At 36.1% G+C, this 16,356-nt stretch overlaps 1 protein-coding gene across 1 annotated transcript; it reads right to left on the bottom strand.

The window, feature by feature from the left end:
• Positions 1–7,571: 7,571 nt before the first annotated feature.
• Positions 7,572–9,104, bottom strand: LOC110687603 (glutathione S-transferase U8-like). Its single transcript, XM_021864243.1, has 2 exons — positions 8,692–9,104; positions 7,572–8,211 (listed from the first exon to the last, which is right to left on the bottom strand). Exons 1-2 carry the CDS (start codon positions 9,019–9,021, stop codon positions 7,834–7,836), a joined length of 708 nt encoding a protein of 235 aa, XP_021719935.1. The 5' UTR covers positions 9,022–9,104; the 3' UTR covers positions 7,572–7,833.
• Positions 9,105–16,356: the final 7,252 nt, after the last annotated feature.

The raw sequence follows: 16,356 nt of genomic DNA on the forward strand, positions 1-16,356 counted from the left end.
AGTTAGTTTAGTTTCCAATTTTCTATGATTTACAATTAGTTAATTACCATGAAAAATGCGTTTAAATAAGTATAATTAAAATATTTAAAATTTAAAAGCTTATTTTCATGAATAGCATTTAAAAATTAATTTTAATAATTTGATTTATGAAAGGTGGTGGCGGTGAAAGTAGAGGTCGAGCACATTTTTCTTGGGTGTGGAAACATTTTGAACGAGTTGAGGTCACACCCCCGGGATGGCAACCTGGTCAACCAAAGAGGTTCACGTGTACATGCCTAGTTTGCAAGGCGCTAGGTGCAAATGTCAAGTCATATAATTGGAAAACGGGAGATGGAACCGGAACCTTGAGTCGGCATTTGCAAAATAAACACGACTTGTTCGAAAATGGCCCCCGTCCTTCGGGGGGTGGCGTCCAAACACAATTGGGTGGATACATGAACCAACCCGGCGGAGGTACACCTTTCATTTATAATAAAGATAGAATGATTGATGAAATGAGTACTTTAGTTATTGCTAATGAATACCCTTTTAGTTACGGTGAAAATGCAAACGTTGAGCATTTTAATAAAGTTGCATTACAACCTGCATTTACTCGTGTCCCCCGAAATACCCTAAGACGTTATACACAAACTTCTTATTATAAGTATAGGAGTGGTTTGATTGAATTATTTCGTACTTTTGATGGTCGTGTTAGTTTTACAAGTGATACATGGACTTCTAGTTTTGGCGAACCTTTTCTTTGCATTACTGCTCATTGGGTGGATGATGATTGGTTTATTCAAAAACGTATACTATGTTTTCAAGCTATGGAAGAAAGGCATACCGGTTTTAACATCAAAGTTCGTATTTTGGATTGTTTAAAAGAATTTCACTTGAATAATAAAGTTTTTTCTTTGTCTCTTGATAATGCAACTGCAAACACAAAGTGTATTGACTATTTGAAAAATGACTCCGAGTTGAATTTGTTGTTGGGTGGTAGTCTCTTGCATGTTAGATGTTGTGCTCATATTTTGAATTTGTCTGTTCAAGAGGGTCTCGCTGAGTTGCAACCATTGCTAAACCCAATTAGAACAGTTATAAAATGGATTAGGATTACTCAGTCAGTTAGAAGAAAGTACATAGCTATGTGTAAAGAGAGAGGTCTTAAGAAAAGACAATGGTCTATTGATACCCCTACCCGTTGGAATTCTACTTTCAAGTTGTTGAGTGATGCTATAAAGTATCGTGATATTTTGACCCAACTTTACAATGAGACTCGTGTTGATCCTACTGAGTTAATAACCGAAAGTCATTGGACTAATGCTTCTTTTGTTCGTGATGTTTTAAATGCTTTTGATAGTGCAACTCATATTTTCTCTTATATTTATGAGCCTAACGTTCATTTAGTCATAATTGAGTGTGTTAAAGTTGTTCACACCATCGAAGAGCATATGAAGATTGATGGACTTCGTCCCGTTCTTGATAGCATGAAACGTAAGTGGCATACTTATTTTAGTGAATTTCCAATCATTTATGGAATTGCTGCTATTCTTGACCCCGGTGTCAAAGCTGAAGGTTTGGAAAATCTTTTAGAATTTTATTATACAAGTTTAAGTATCGATTATGATGTTAGTGAATATATTAACAAATGCAAATCTGTTTTGGGAGACCTTTATGATCATTATGCATCTATTTATGGTTTTGATTTGGCAACACCAACTACTACTAGCACTTCCGATTCTAGATTTGGTTTTCTTGATAAAGTTATGAAAAAAAAACACAAAGCATCTACATCATTCTCATCATCATCTTCTTCAACACTTGCTATTAATGATTATTTGTCATATCAACATGAGACCAACAACAACTTTCAAATTATAAAATGGTGGCAAGAACATAAAAAAAGTTTTCCTATATTGGCGAGAATTGCAAAAGATATACTTGCAGTTCCCGCTTCATCTGTTGCTTCCGAGTCTGCTTTTAGTGCAGGTAGAAGAGTGTTAGATGAAAAAAGATCTCGCTTAACTCCGGAAAGCATTCAAATTTGTGTTTGTAAGAAAGATTGGGATCAAGCTGAAAGAAGAACTCAAGGTTTAAAGGAAGACGAAGACGATGAAGATGATCCTGTGATGATATTGGAGTCGTCAACGGATGATGCAGCTTCCGGGGATGATGATGCAACAAACATGGGTGGCTAGAAAAGTCTAAATCAGGTACGCTAAGAACTACGTGGGCTTTGATTCTTTCGGGATACGTAGGCAACTTATTTTTCGAAAATTACAATTTAATTGCAAAATTAAATTTTAGTTTTCTAAAGATAGGTCCAAGCCCCCCCCCAAATTTCAAAAGAAGTACAATATAAGAACTACGCTGGCTTTGATTCCTTATTTTATAATATAAGGATACGTAGGCATCTTAATTAAGAGCAAGCCATCAAATTGTTAATTTTGTAAAAATTAAAACACCACACAACCCACCCGACCCTAACCCACGAACCCACCCGACCCTAACCCACAAACCCACCCGACCCTAACCCACCTAACCCACTAACCCACCCGACCCTAACCCACTAACCCACCCGACCCTAACCCACAAACCCACCCGACCCTAACCCACTAACCCACCCTTCGACCCACCCTAACTCACTAACCCACCTTGACCCGTCTAACCCACGAACCTAGCTCGACCCACCCATGACCCGTCTAACCCACAAACCCAGCTCGACCCACCCACGATCCGTCTAACCCACAAACCCAGCTCGACCCACCCACGACTCGTCTAACCCACGAACCTAACCCTGGTGTGTCCAACTTCTCCGACCCAACCCACGACCCGGCCCACCCTACCCTACGTGTGTCGTGCCGTGTGTCATGAAACCCCAACCCGCGACCCACCTAACCCTAACCCAACTTGCACGACTCGCACGGTGGACACCTCTGGCCCAGGCACGTTTTTCAGTGTTTTTTTCTTTTTTTATTTTCTTAATAAAAACAACACATTATTTTTTTTATAATTAACTAATTAAGTTTACTTCTTATTATTATAAATTAATTAATTAAATTTATTATTATTTTATTATTATACTTGTTATTATTATAATTTATTTATTTAATTACTTATTATACTTGTTATTATAATTTATTATTTTTACACTTGTTATTAATTATAAATATTACTTATTATTATTATAATTTATAATTAAGTTTATTATTATACTTGTTATTACTTATTAATATTATAATTTATTTATTTAATTATTATACTTGTGATTATAATTTATTATTTTATTATTATAATTGTTATTACTTCTTATTATTAGAACTTATATTTACTATAGTTATAATTATTTTTTTAATAGTTATAATTTATTATAATTATAGTTATAATTTATTATACTTTTTATTTATTATAGATAATTAGTTATTAACTTATTTTGTTTAATTACTTTTTCTTTTTTTATCGGCGAAGATGAAAATTTCAAATCTTAACGGCTAAAAAAAAGTGTAAATTGGACTTTGATTCTTTGAATGTGATTAATGCATACTTCATATTATTATTATTACTTGAAATATTACAAATAAATACATATTTCTTAACGTTGAAAGATATAAATTTCAAAGAAAAAAAAAACTCAAGTATAAATGTTTGATATTAATCTAATAAGTAATAATGATAAAATTCGTACAATGATAATGATTTCATACAAGGATATTATACAAAAATTGTCTATAATTAGAAGTATGTAGTCTAATTATAGTTCATCATCTGTTCTTCTTCTTCTTCTTCTTCTTCTTCTTCTTCTTCTTCTTCTTCTTCTTCTTCTTCTTCTTCTTCTTCTTCTTCTTCTTCTTCTTCTTCTTCTTCGTCTTCGCATTTAAGGTCATCGACTAGTTGAATACATTGGGAACTAGCTGAACTCGAACGGTTGGAAGCGGAGGTTCCGTCATCGTTGTCGTTGTCGGCGTAAGTACGGTCTTGTGAGAGATTTTCAGCATCCAATCAATCTTTGAAACACACGCACATTTCAAGTGTTTCGGGTTTTAGACTTGTTCTTCCATCGTCTAAAACCTTCCCGGATGCGCTGAAAGCTCGTTCGGAGGCAACGGAGGAGACTTGGATACCAAGAATGTCTCGTGCCATTGCCGCCAAAGTTGGATGCTTCGAGCTTTGTTGTTTCCACCATACAAGGAGGTCGAGGCTGTTTATCTCTTCTTCGTCCATGCCCTTGGTGAAGTCGTAACTCAGGTACATTTGCAACTCCAAGACATCGCTTTGCATTCTCCTTATTGATGAATCACCTGAAAACCTTGAAATCAAGTTAGTAGCTTGTGAAAATAAATGCTTGGCCTTTTTACTTACGTTTTTGGATGGTTGGGAAGGGCCATAGCGAGGAACGGTGCCATATTTGGTTTCATAAACTCTATATAAAGCAAAAAATTGATCCTTCACATTACTCTTATAGGTTTCTACATTATCTTCAGAAAGCATGCATTGAAAATAAATGTCAACTAACATAAATGTATTTACATACTTTTGCCTAGGATCTAATATGGAAGCTAAAATATAAATTAAAGGAATTTCAGTATAATATTTACCCCACTTTTTTTTCCATTTCTGGAAGATATTGATCATAGTCACTATGGAATCGATGATCAGAGAAAACAGAAGAAAACATAAGTTAAGAAAACAGAAGAAAACATGCATTTGAAAGAATGTTATGACCACAAGGATAATAAACAGAAGAAAAACAAAATATCATGTTATATAATAATTGTAAAAATTGCATATGTCTTTCACATTTTGCCCAATCCTCCTCATATAAAACATTTTGTGGAAATTTTTTGTTGTAAAAAATTGTTAAAGGATTCTTATATTCAATTGCCTTGTTTAACATTTCATAGGTGGAGTTCCACCTAGTTGGACAATCGGTTTTGATTTTTATTGGTCTTATCTTTTGTTGTTTTAGAAAACCTTTCCATTCTTGATATCTCATGTTAGAGCTATTAATAGACATAAATAGGTTCTCTAATTTTGTTATAGTATGAACCAATTGCTTTAATTCCATCTTGTACACATAAGTTAAGAACATGGCAAACACATCTAGTATGAAGTGCTCACCATCTAATATTACATCGGTTAAATTTTGTTTCACTAAATTGGCAGTATATGTCATTGAGGTTGCATTGTCAAATGTCATAGACATGAGTTTTTCTCTAAGGTTGTATTCATTTATAGCTTCCATTAAATGGTGAGCAATGTTAATACCGGTATGGTGTGGGGGTATTCTAGCATTTTGAAATGGATTATTCGTTTTTGTAACAACCATCGATCATCTACCCAATGACAAGTCGTACATAAATAGTGATATTTATAACCACTATCCCAAGAATCGGCAGTCAAAGACACTCTACAATTAAGTTTACTCAATTCGTCTTGTAACCGCATTTTGTACTCTAAGAAGTTTTTCATGGCGGCGGAACGAACAGTTTTTTTAGAGATTCTTTTATGTTGGGGTTGTAATGTTTTATTAATGTAAGTGTTAAATGGGTCACTTTCAGAGAAAAGAAAAGGTTGTTCGGCGTGTACTATCATTTTCCCTAGTTCATCCATATCCTTCTCATAGTTGTAGGTAAAGCCGTGTGGATGGAATTGGGAAACTTTTGGCTTGGTTGGATCACTAGATGGTTGTGCACATCTTTTAAAGTGTCTACTTAAGTGTCCCGTCCCGGGCTTGGATGTGGCCGAGAATATTTTAGCACATGTTTTACATTTTGCTCTTGTTTGTTCTTTATTTAGCAAAAAATATCTTCATACATCACTTTTGCGGCTTTTAGTATTTACCATGTCTTGTTCGGTTTACCATTACTCTTGTGTGTTTGGGATTTGGGTGTTTGTAGATTCGTGGGTTTGTTGTTGAGTAGTAGACACGGAGGCAAATGGGCTATCTTCTTCGTTACCTTGGCTAGTATAAAAATTTTGTAGGTCAAAGAAATTAGGTTGGAATTGACCGAATTGTGGAAATTGGTTTTGTGGAAATCCGGGCATATTCATGTTATAGGGTTGAAAACCGGAAGTACCACCATGCCTAAATTGCTCAAAACCTAGGGGGACGGTTCCGGGGTCATTGGTCGGACTCGTAATTGGGGAGGTCCTTGGATTAGGTGATTCCCTAAAACTATTACCACGGACAAATTGGGCTTTCCTAGAGGATGATAGGTTGTTCATGTTTGGTGATGCCATAATTAACAAATTAACAATTTTAATAGTAACAATAATAATAATTAATAACAACAATTATAACAATAACAATAACAATAACGATAATAATATTAATAACAATAATGATATTAATAACAATAATAATAACAACAATAATAAAGATTAGTTAGATCTTACAACCGTGCTTCAACGCTTTTCACTAATTACGATTACGAACTTTTAATTTTTTCGATATTAATAAATAATAATTAGAGAATATAAGAGATTAAGAGAAGAGATGAGTTGTGATTTGGAATTGAAGGGAGATGAGGTATTTATAGAAAAATTGGGGCATTTAGCCGTTGGAGGGAAGCACAAGCAACGGCTATAATAGCCGTTTATTTCCGTTGAAAAAGGTCTAAAATCGCGGGCCAGGCAGTGCCTGGCGGGCCGCCCACGTGCCAAAAAATGGGCCAGCACGGCAGGCTCGTGCAATGTCGTGCCTGTTTTCTGGCTGGCTTGTATACGGCACGGCCCATGGCACGCCGAGCGACTAGCGCGCCGTGTCGGGCCGTGCCGGGCCGCCCGCAGGCTGGCACGGCTCATGCCCAGCTCTAGAGCTAGGCATGGGGCGGGGCGGTATGCGGGTAAAACATGCTCTTCAAAAGCCCAAAACAACAAAAAAGTACAAGACTACAAGAGTGGCAGAGTGGGACACGAGCCGTGTATTAAATTTTATTTAGGTGCACTTTGAATGGCACGCGGGTTAGATGTATATGAGTCTCATTTATGAAAGATCAACATGTATAAGCTTGGCATGACATGAATTTCATTTTGTTGAGGCACGAGGCTTGTTGGCAAAGATTGTGGGCCCACAGGTCCTAGCTTGTGGCCAGCTTAAGCTTTTGCTTTGTGTAATATTACTTTAAACCAATAAAACATATCTACTCTACAATTTTGAGATATGAAATTACTTTATCTAGGAAAAGTTATCATATTTGCCCCTTTTAAACCATATTGTTTCGATAAGTCAAATAGTGTCAACAAAGATACCTCTAATTTTTAATCATGCATTATTGGCAAGTTAGGTTACGTTGTATAATTTATAACCATGCATTATTGGCAAATTAGGTTGTACCATTTTTAACCATGCATTATTGGCAAGTTAAGTTGTATTCTAGCTAAGCAAAGACTTACCATGCCAAGTGAGCACTAGATAGGCTTAAATGTAGCGTTGTGGACTTGTGGACGTTGTGGTACACTAGTGTTAAGAGATTATAGATAATTTTGAACATAAAAATGTTTGTGAATTGTCATTCATACTTAATTTATTATGGTTAGTGTTCAAAACGACTCATTAATATCCATGTAGTAGTTAGAAAGTACAATAACAATTAAATCAAGATCAATTAAATTAAATTCCAAAGAGGCTATGCCTTAAAACGGTCCAATCAGTGACCATGTAACCAAAACAATGATAAAATCTAGTATACACAGTGCATATGGTAACCCAGCATAATAATAATAATTTGGTAGACTGATGAGTACGAGTGAAATTGAGGTCATGAGAATCAACCTTCTTATACGTACGAGCAAATAAAAGTGCAAAATTAGTAGCAGAATGAGGATGATTTTAAACAACTAATTGCTTGCTCGTCAATTAGTCTTGTTGTTTTCTTCATATTTAGAAGCCTTAGCAGCTTCAATGCGAATTTGGTAGTAAGCAACGAGTCGCTCCCAAGGGGGGAGATTTTCTTTTACGACTTTGCAAGCAATAAAATCATCTTTCCATTTGCTTAGCAATGGGAATGACTCTTTTGTGAGTAATTTCTTTCCGGCCGCCTTTTGAATGGCATCAAGCCAATATGCAATGAAATTGGCAACTATGTCAAGATATCCTATGCTTGTTCCTCCAAAGAATTTCTTCCCTTCGAGCTCCTTTTCTAATGCATTCAAATTGTCTCGCGCTTCCTTTTCTGCTCTAACTTGTTCATTTTCGGGTCCCCAAAAGGCTTTCCAAATTGAAGGTAGACACTATATATATGTACAACAAATTTCAATTAGTTTCATCCCACAATTCTAATAGACTAATACCTTTATATATCTTAAAAGATGTAACGTACAAAAGTTATAAAACAAACTTAATACTTTTTATTTCACATTGCTCGATCAACATGTGCTAAGATTATGCTCTACAAGACCATTTGAGTTTTTTTTTTTTTTTTTTTTTTTTCATTTTTAATCAAAATATTTCTACACAAAATTGAATAATCCAATTTGTAAATATTTGCCAAACTAAATAGAATGATAAGTTTTGCTTTAAGATGTATGCATCTTTCATATGAAGTATGAACATTATAGAATCAATCAATCTTTTGAAATGAGCTACATTTCCTTAAATTCCAATTTCTCTTAATCAAATAAGATGATTGTTGTTTAATATCCAAGACCAATGAAAAGGAGAATAAATGAATGACAGAATGAATATGACAGCATATGTACGTAATAAGTTACCTTCTCATCAATAAATCTAGCCCAAAATCGCGCCATAGCTCGTTCATACGGTTGTTCAGGCAAGATGGCGAGTTTGTCGTTCCACATCTCATCAATGTACTCCAAGATGACTAGTGACTCCGCGATGGGCTTACCATCGCGGACAAGAACAGGAACCTTTTTATGAACAGGATTGCACTTGAGAAGCTCAGGACTTTTGTTCTGAATATCTTCTTCAATGTAATCATATGGTAAACCTTTTAAACATAAAGCAATCTCTACTCTTTTACTAAAAGGGCTGCACCATAATCCTAGCAGCTTCATATCTGGATCCATAGCCGCCATAATCATCGATCAAATTTTCGACTTTTCTTCAATAATTCCTCTGAAACTTCAAGTTTTAGATTAGGATAGGATCATTTTCTTAGACCATATATATATAACAAGTTTATGTAGACGTATAATTGATTAATTTTACACTAATTTATTAATAAATCATCACATATAAGTCATAAATATTCCACCGGTCCATATCACTCTAATTGTACATATAATTGAATTGTATTATGTGTTGAATGTTCATAACAACATTATATTTATTTCTTGTGACATGATCAATGATATCATTTTAGTAATAGTTTGACTTGAATCATTCACTTTTTTTAGTAGAACTTTCTATTTATTATAACAATTTATGTATTCCATTTGTGTCAAATTCACCGCAACATGGAAGGGTGTTCTCTTTATTCCGAGTCAATGCAACTTAAATAAAATTCTTGTTTTTTTGGTTCACACGAGAAAATACAAATTCTAAAACTAAGATCAATATCATTTTCTTAAAAAAAATAAAAACAAATAATTGAATTGTTTCATTAGTTTAGTCAGAGTGTAAAGGACAGTGTGTTATTGTACCATTGTACTATTGCTGAGTTTGATGACAAACCGATCCGATAACATTAGATATCTCGGTGATTACCATGCCACTATATGCTTTGATGTATCATGCTTTAAAATTTACTCCGTACCATACTTTTTCATTGCATGTATACTCATTTGGGAGAGTTATGAACGAACAAAAAAAGATAATTGGTATATTGTGTGTATGCAGACACTTTAATTATAGAGATTTACTTCATTGCATCACTTACAAATTGATCTAGTTACGTGTATCACTGTAGCCTAACTCAATCAATAATTTCAATCAATTGAAATCTTGATGAATTCAAGTGAAGGTGTATTTTTAAAATATTAATTTTCTATAATATAAAATTCGTAATTATCTATTCAAATGGTCAAATATGTGTCATGAGTATATTAAAAACCGAATAAGACAACTAATTTGAGACACGGAGTATAATACTTCAATAAGTTAAGGCATGATCAAGCTAAGCTAATATAATTGGATAACTCTCAATTTTCTACAGCTTGATTGCAATGTACATATTGACTTTTCTAGACGCGACTCACCAAAATCCATAATAAAATACATGTAACTTTAAACAATATGCAATGTAGGGTTAGTCGAATGCGGGAGGGACATTGTCCGTACAATTTTATGGGAGGAATATCAAACAAAAGGGAACTTTCCCCTTCAATTTTTTTTAATTATGTGATGCTTTAATTTTTCTTCTTTATGGAAGAAGAATTTTTCAAATAAACACAAAATTAGTGCTTTCAACTTACATCCCTATCGATTTTTTGGTTAGTTGGCCCACATCCTAATTTTGTCGGCATGTGGTCCAACATTAAGTACAAGTGTTATTCATTAAAAACACTACTTAAACAAGTTGATTAACTAGAAATCATTAGATTAATAATTAATCTTCAAATTAGATTAATTAAGTAGACTTGGCATCTTTCGATTGGTCGTGCTCTACCACTTAGAGGATGCCACATGGCTTCGGCATGCAATTTCTTCATGACAAGCACAATTATATGTCTAGTAATTAAACTCATTACTTATTAAGTTATTAGTATATAACTTAAGAGCATGGAAAGTTTCAAAAAATTGCAGCATGAGACACATTGCATGTTCATTGTTCAAGCTACACATCCAATTATAATACTTTGTTGTATAATATACAAACCATATAATATATCATTTATGTATATTTTTTCCAAGACTAGTAATTCTATAGTTTTTATGTCTAATAAAATTATCGATTTTCGTGGCTAGGTCAAATGCATGACATCTAAAAGAGTGCAAAAGGAGGGAATATTACCCCATGCAGATAGTGAAAGGGTGCTTATTAGATGTATATGTTTCTTATCAGTTTGGCCAAGTCCTTGCGGAGTTGCCGGCTGCACTTGGCGACTACATACCGTGGTGTTGCTTTAAAGATGTGCATCTAGTAACTTTTTTATTATTCCTATTTTAAAGATGTAGACCTTAAGATTCAATCCTACTTCCTTCATTGATCCACCATGTCATCTCAATCCTAAAAACCTTATTTCTTAGTAATCGACCTATAAATAAAGAGAGGAATTGAAGCAAGCAAAATAACACTTAACAATCTATACTTGGCAAGATGTTTTCCCCACAAGTTTCTATCTCTTCCTATGCTAAGCGACGTATATACCCCATCACTTTTGACTTTGCCTTCTTTCCTCCACATTTATCCTCACATATTCATTCATCTACGACATTCCTCGATTTTCTAATTATATATTGTGTATCTAAACCATGTAAATCATTAAACCACACTTTAGAAATGAAAATGGTAGAAGTATAATCAAATGAACATAATGGTGTTAGAATAAAACAAGGGACTTGTTATTCATCGCCCGCATTTTTTTACTTAAAGCCCACATTTTGTAAAATTTTGACAAATTTACCCTTATTCTAATTTTAACCGAAAACAAAATTTTCTCTCACCAAAAATGTGGAGCAGCACTGGATCGCCATGGGACACCGAAGAGCCGTCATCGTCGGCGATATGCACCGGAGAGCCGCCATCGTCGCCAGAAAACGAGGTACGTAGCCTATTTAAAGTACGAAATGAAGGCCGACGTCAAGCCGGGAAGCCGCTGCCGTGGGTGGGGAGCCTGGCCAGGACGCCGCCACCGTGGCGATGGCGCCTGGCAGGGCTGCCAACCCCATGGCAGTGGCGCCTGGCCAGAACCACGGCTGGGGCGCCTGGACGCCGCCACCATGGAAGCGGCGTCCCGCCCAAACGCCGCCGCCACGGTGATGGCGTCCCGCCCAGACGCCACTCATAAGTGGCGCGCCCGCGCCTGCGCTTGCTTGTGGCGCGCCCGCCCCTGGTATGGCGCCCCCGCGCTTCTTTGTTTTTTTTGTGTTTTTTTTTTGTTTTTTTAATTTTGTTAAATTTGAAATTAAATGTGTGTTAATTATTTTGTTTTTTAAAAAAACAAAATTTAATTTGAATAATTTAAAAAATAAACATAAATATGGTTTAGTTTGACATTATGTTTTAATATGTGTTAATTATTTCCAAAATAAACAAATGTATGTTTTAATTTGCAAATTATGTGTTATTATGTGTAAATTTAAAATTATGTGTAAATATTTGTAAATTATGTGTAATTATGTGTAAATTTCCAAAATAATCAAATGTATGTGTTAATGTATGTTTTAGTTTGACATTACGTGTTAGTTTTGTGTTAATTATGTTTAAATTTAGACATTAAATGTATTATGCGTTAAATATGGAAATGATATTTAGAAATTTAAAATTTAGAAATTGCTTTTGTGTTAATTTTGTGTCAAATGTATTATTTTAATCCTTATGTAATTATATTTATATGTTATTCTTACAGGATTATGGTGGAGACGGAAATGATTATAGTGACATTTTTGTACATGATGGTCTGTTCGAAGATGCTCAACAAGCGATTGATTGGGCAAAACAGGTTGCAATTAGATCAGGTTGTTGTTTAATAGTAGCAAGTCATAAATCTCAACGGGATGGTAGAATGGATTGCATTTTGAGATGCGGCCGTTATCGCAAAAGGGAGGAACGAGATTTCAGTCAAGCGATTCGGTTTGATACAAAGCGGAAAGGTTGTGGGTGTCAGTTCAGAGTAAAGGTTCGACAACAGCAAAGGCGTGAAGGTTGGGAAGTGAAGGGTTACGGTAAATGGGGGTATCACAACCATAAGATGATAGTATATGAAGTGGGGCATCGACAGTTAAGCGGCCTAAGTCCTGCTGCGAAACTAGTTGTAAAAGAAATGAGTGATGCTCAAGTGAAGCCTGCTAAAATATTAGCATCTGTGTTAGAGAAATTTCCTGAAGACCAGCCAAACCGAAGACACATCTACAACTTCAGACAGAAATTGAGGTTTGAACGGTCAGAGGGAAGGAACCCTATACAGCAGCTTCTACACCAGGCACAAGCACGTGGTTACCTATACTGGTTTGAATCTGATGAAGACACATCGGAGGTGACTCATTTGTTCCTTGTGCATCTTGATTATGCTGATATGATTTCGTCTTGGCCATATGTGATTTTGATCGATTCAACGTACAAGACAAACAAGTACAAGTTCCCACTGGTTGAGATGGTTGGGATGGCTCCAACGAACCAGAACTTTCTGATTGGTTATGCAGTCATGAAAGATGAGACGGCTGCGAGTTACCATTGGGTGTTGGAGAAGTTAAGGAATTACATCGGCCCAAATGTTCAGCCATCGTCAGTGATTGTGAGGGAGGTCTCTTTGCCCCTATGGCGGAGCTGTTTCCGGAGACAAGCCATTTACTGTGCACATGGCACATCAACAACTGTGTGAAAGTCAAAGCCTACAACCTTTTCAACAAGAATTTAGATTCAGCAGAGAGATTGGTAAATGGTAAGTGGCGGAAGATCCTGCAAGCTACCACGGAAGCAGAGTACGATCGAGCCTTGGATAACTTCAAGGATGCGTACCAATGGTGCCCGACAATCGTAGACTATGTGATGCTGCAGTGGATACCTCAGAGGGAAAAGTTTGTCAAATATTGGACAGACCAAGTTCTTCATTTTGGAAACACAACAACATGCAGAGTTGAGAGCGCTCATAGAGCTTTGAAGGACTGGATTGATTCTTCCACGGCTGCTCTGGATACACTATTCGAGAGAATAAACAAGGTTATTGATACTCAGAGGAACGACATCAAGAACTCTCTCGAGGACTCCAGACGGCGACATGGCATGATGTATAGCCATTTCATATTTAAGATTCTCCATGGTTGTGCGTCACACTACTGCTTGGGGTTGATTATGAGCGAGCACAGCAGGATGAGGGAGTTGGGTGATGAAGTGGCTATTCGGTGCGGATGTGCTATATCAGCGACTCATGGACTACCTTGTGCATGCACCATTCACCGCGTAATTATGCAAGATAGGGCGTCGTTACATGTCGATCAGGTTCATCCATTCTGGCGGACGCTCGTTATTAGAGAGCATGCTGTTCCACAGACGGTCCACCGTGAACAGGAGGAATTGGAGCAGTTTCGTTCGATGTTTGACCAAGTGTCCTCCAGCCACCCTTCAATCATTCGTAGTGCTACCCACGCACTTCATGACATGTTCAACACGTCGTCCTTGGATCACGTGGAACCTGAAGGGGTCGACAACCACGGCGGAATAGGAGTAATTTCAAATATTACAAACTAAAAAGATAATGTCAACCTTTACAAACAACTATGATAATGTACAAAATGTTATATAAATGCACTACCCACAGATCAGTAATACCTTTGTGACGCCCACTGCCACTACTCAAGGGCCCGTTTCAGATCATCAATCGCGACTCTGCCTGATGCATCCGTCATGCTGTCTCTCTTTTCAAAAATTCTGTGTGCCACCTGCGTCATCTTTTCCATCCACTACACACAACAAAACACATAAAACTCAATAACGACGTATTATATGAAAAAAAACACAACAACAAATGTTTTATGAGACGTACCGCATCCACGGTAGTGGCCGGTGGCAGATCATCATCATCGGCGTCGTCGCCGTGGTGGAGGTCTCTGATCAACCTCGGGTGCGAGTGCCGGTTGTACCACTCCATGTAGTGCTGGTCACACATGGCAGTCACCCTAGTTGGCGGCCGCAACAGCTGCTCAATCCATATGCGGGCAGCCATAGGAAACTGCTCCCACGTGGCAATCATGTTTGCCGGCCATTGGACGACGTACTCCTTTGACAACGCAGATCGGACCGCCTTACTAGGCCATGCTGGTGGAGGAGGAACAACTTGGACAAATCCAAGCTGGCGAAGACAGCGCTGCGGCATGTACACCTCTACGATCTCACGATACTGAATCAGTCCGTGAAGAGGGTCCTGGGTACCCTATTACTAGGGTTCTGGCCGAAAGGCATCCAGTTCACCTGCACATTTTTTAAAATTAGTAAGATTCATACAATAAAGCATCAAACTATAAAAGTAGAATTAATTTAAACACTTTACCTCTAATGGGGACATCCTGTCAAGCGATAACTGTATCGATCGCAGGCGGTCAATGGACTTCTTCTCGACACGCTAAGTAAAAAACGTGATAAATCTTGTGATATACAGGCAATAAGGAAGACTATTATTTTCTATATGACATATTAGACCTACCTTTTTAAGATTGTAAGTACTCCTTATTATCAAATATTTATTGGGAATCTATTTTTTTAATGTCACGTTAGAAAAACCGAAAAGCTAATAGGTAAAAGGTAGATTAAAACAAGGGTAATATTGAAAATATAAAATTTGTTAAAAATTAAATTATCCTGCATTTAGTTAAAATTATACCAGCATTTAATACCTCCCTTTTTTTTTTTTTTTTTTGGTTTTGATTACAAAATTGACACTTGATAAAACTGTTCTTTACTCAGTGAAGCTTAATTATATCAAAAGTGATTTTCCCTAACTAAAACTTGTTTTTATTATTCCTTTTTCTTTTTTGCTCTTTGTTATTACTAATTTTTGTTGATTAAAAATTGATATTTTTTAAACACAAATTTTTATATATGATCAGTCAGTTACACGGCGGTGTGGCCACTAATTAGGTACTCTTTAATTGGGGTTACAAGTCTTACAGCAATCGACAAAAGGATTTTCAGTTGGACGGGGCACCCCAGTGGAAAACAAGATTACTTTTATAAAAAAAAAAAAAAAAAAAAAAAAACAAGTGAAAATTATTTTTGTAATAGTTAAATTATAACAAGATGGGTTACTCAAATATGGAGCTATTTTTTATTATTTAATTGATTTTATTTGTATAATAAGTTGAGATTACTCATATGAACGAAATAAGCTTACCTTTTGAATGAATAATTAAATTACACATGATTACACATACACACATATCATCAATAGCTTATAGCTAAATAGCTATCAAATTTAATTTCTCTTCTTGCAACTTCTTTGGCCAAAACTTATCACCAACATCGGAATGTTAAATTTGGCAGCTAATATATGTCTTACATACAGGGTACAATCTGTGGCATTTATCTATATGTGTCTCTTCGGATCCTTAATATTCTCCGTTCACCAATTCTCAATCCATAACCACCAAACTAAGCTTGATCTAGTGGAAAGGAGAACGGACACCTTATAACCATGAGATTTGAGGTTTGAGGACGGGGGAGAATCCCTTAATTACCTTTTTCTCCATTCTCCCAAATTATCTAGCCTACTAATTTGGACTTGGTTAATCCATGAAGGGTCCTGACCCTCCAACTTACATAC

This window comes from Chenopodium quinoa, unplaced genomic scaffold (genome assembly GCF_001683475.1).
Source record: "Chenopodium quinoa cultivar QQ74 unplaced genomic scaffold, ASM168347v1, whole genome shotgun sequence".
Lineage (NCBI taxonomy): Eukaryota > Viridiplantae > Streptophyta > Magnoliopsida > Caryophyllales > Amaranthaceae > Chenopodium > Chenopodium quinoa.

Coding starts and splice junctions, on each gene's coding strand:
- LOC110687603 (XM_021864243.1), bottom strand. CDS start 9,021: ATGATTATGGCGGCTATGGATCCAGATATGAAGCTGCTAGGATTATGG. Junction 8,212..8,691: donor CTAGATTTATTGATGAGAAG/GTAACTTATTAC, acceptor ACATATATATAG/TGTCTACCTTCAATTTGGAA.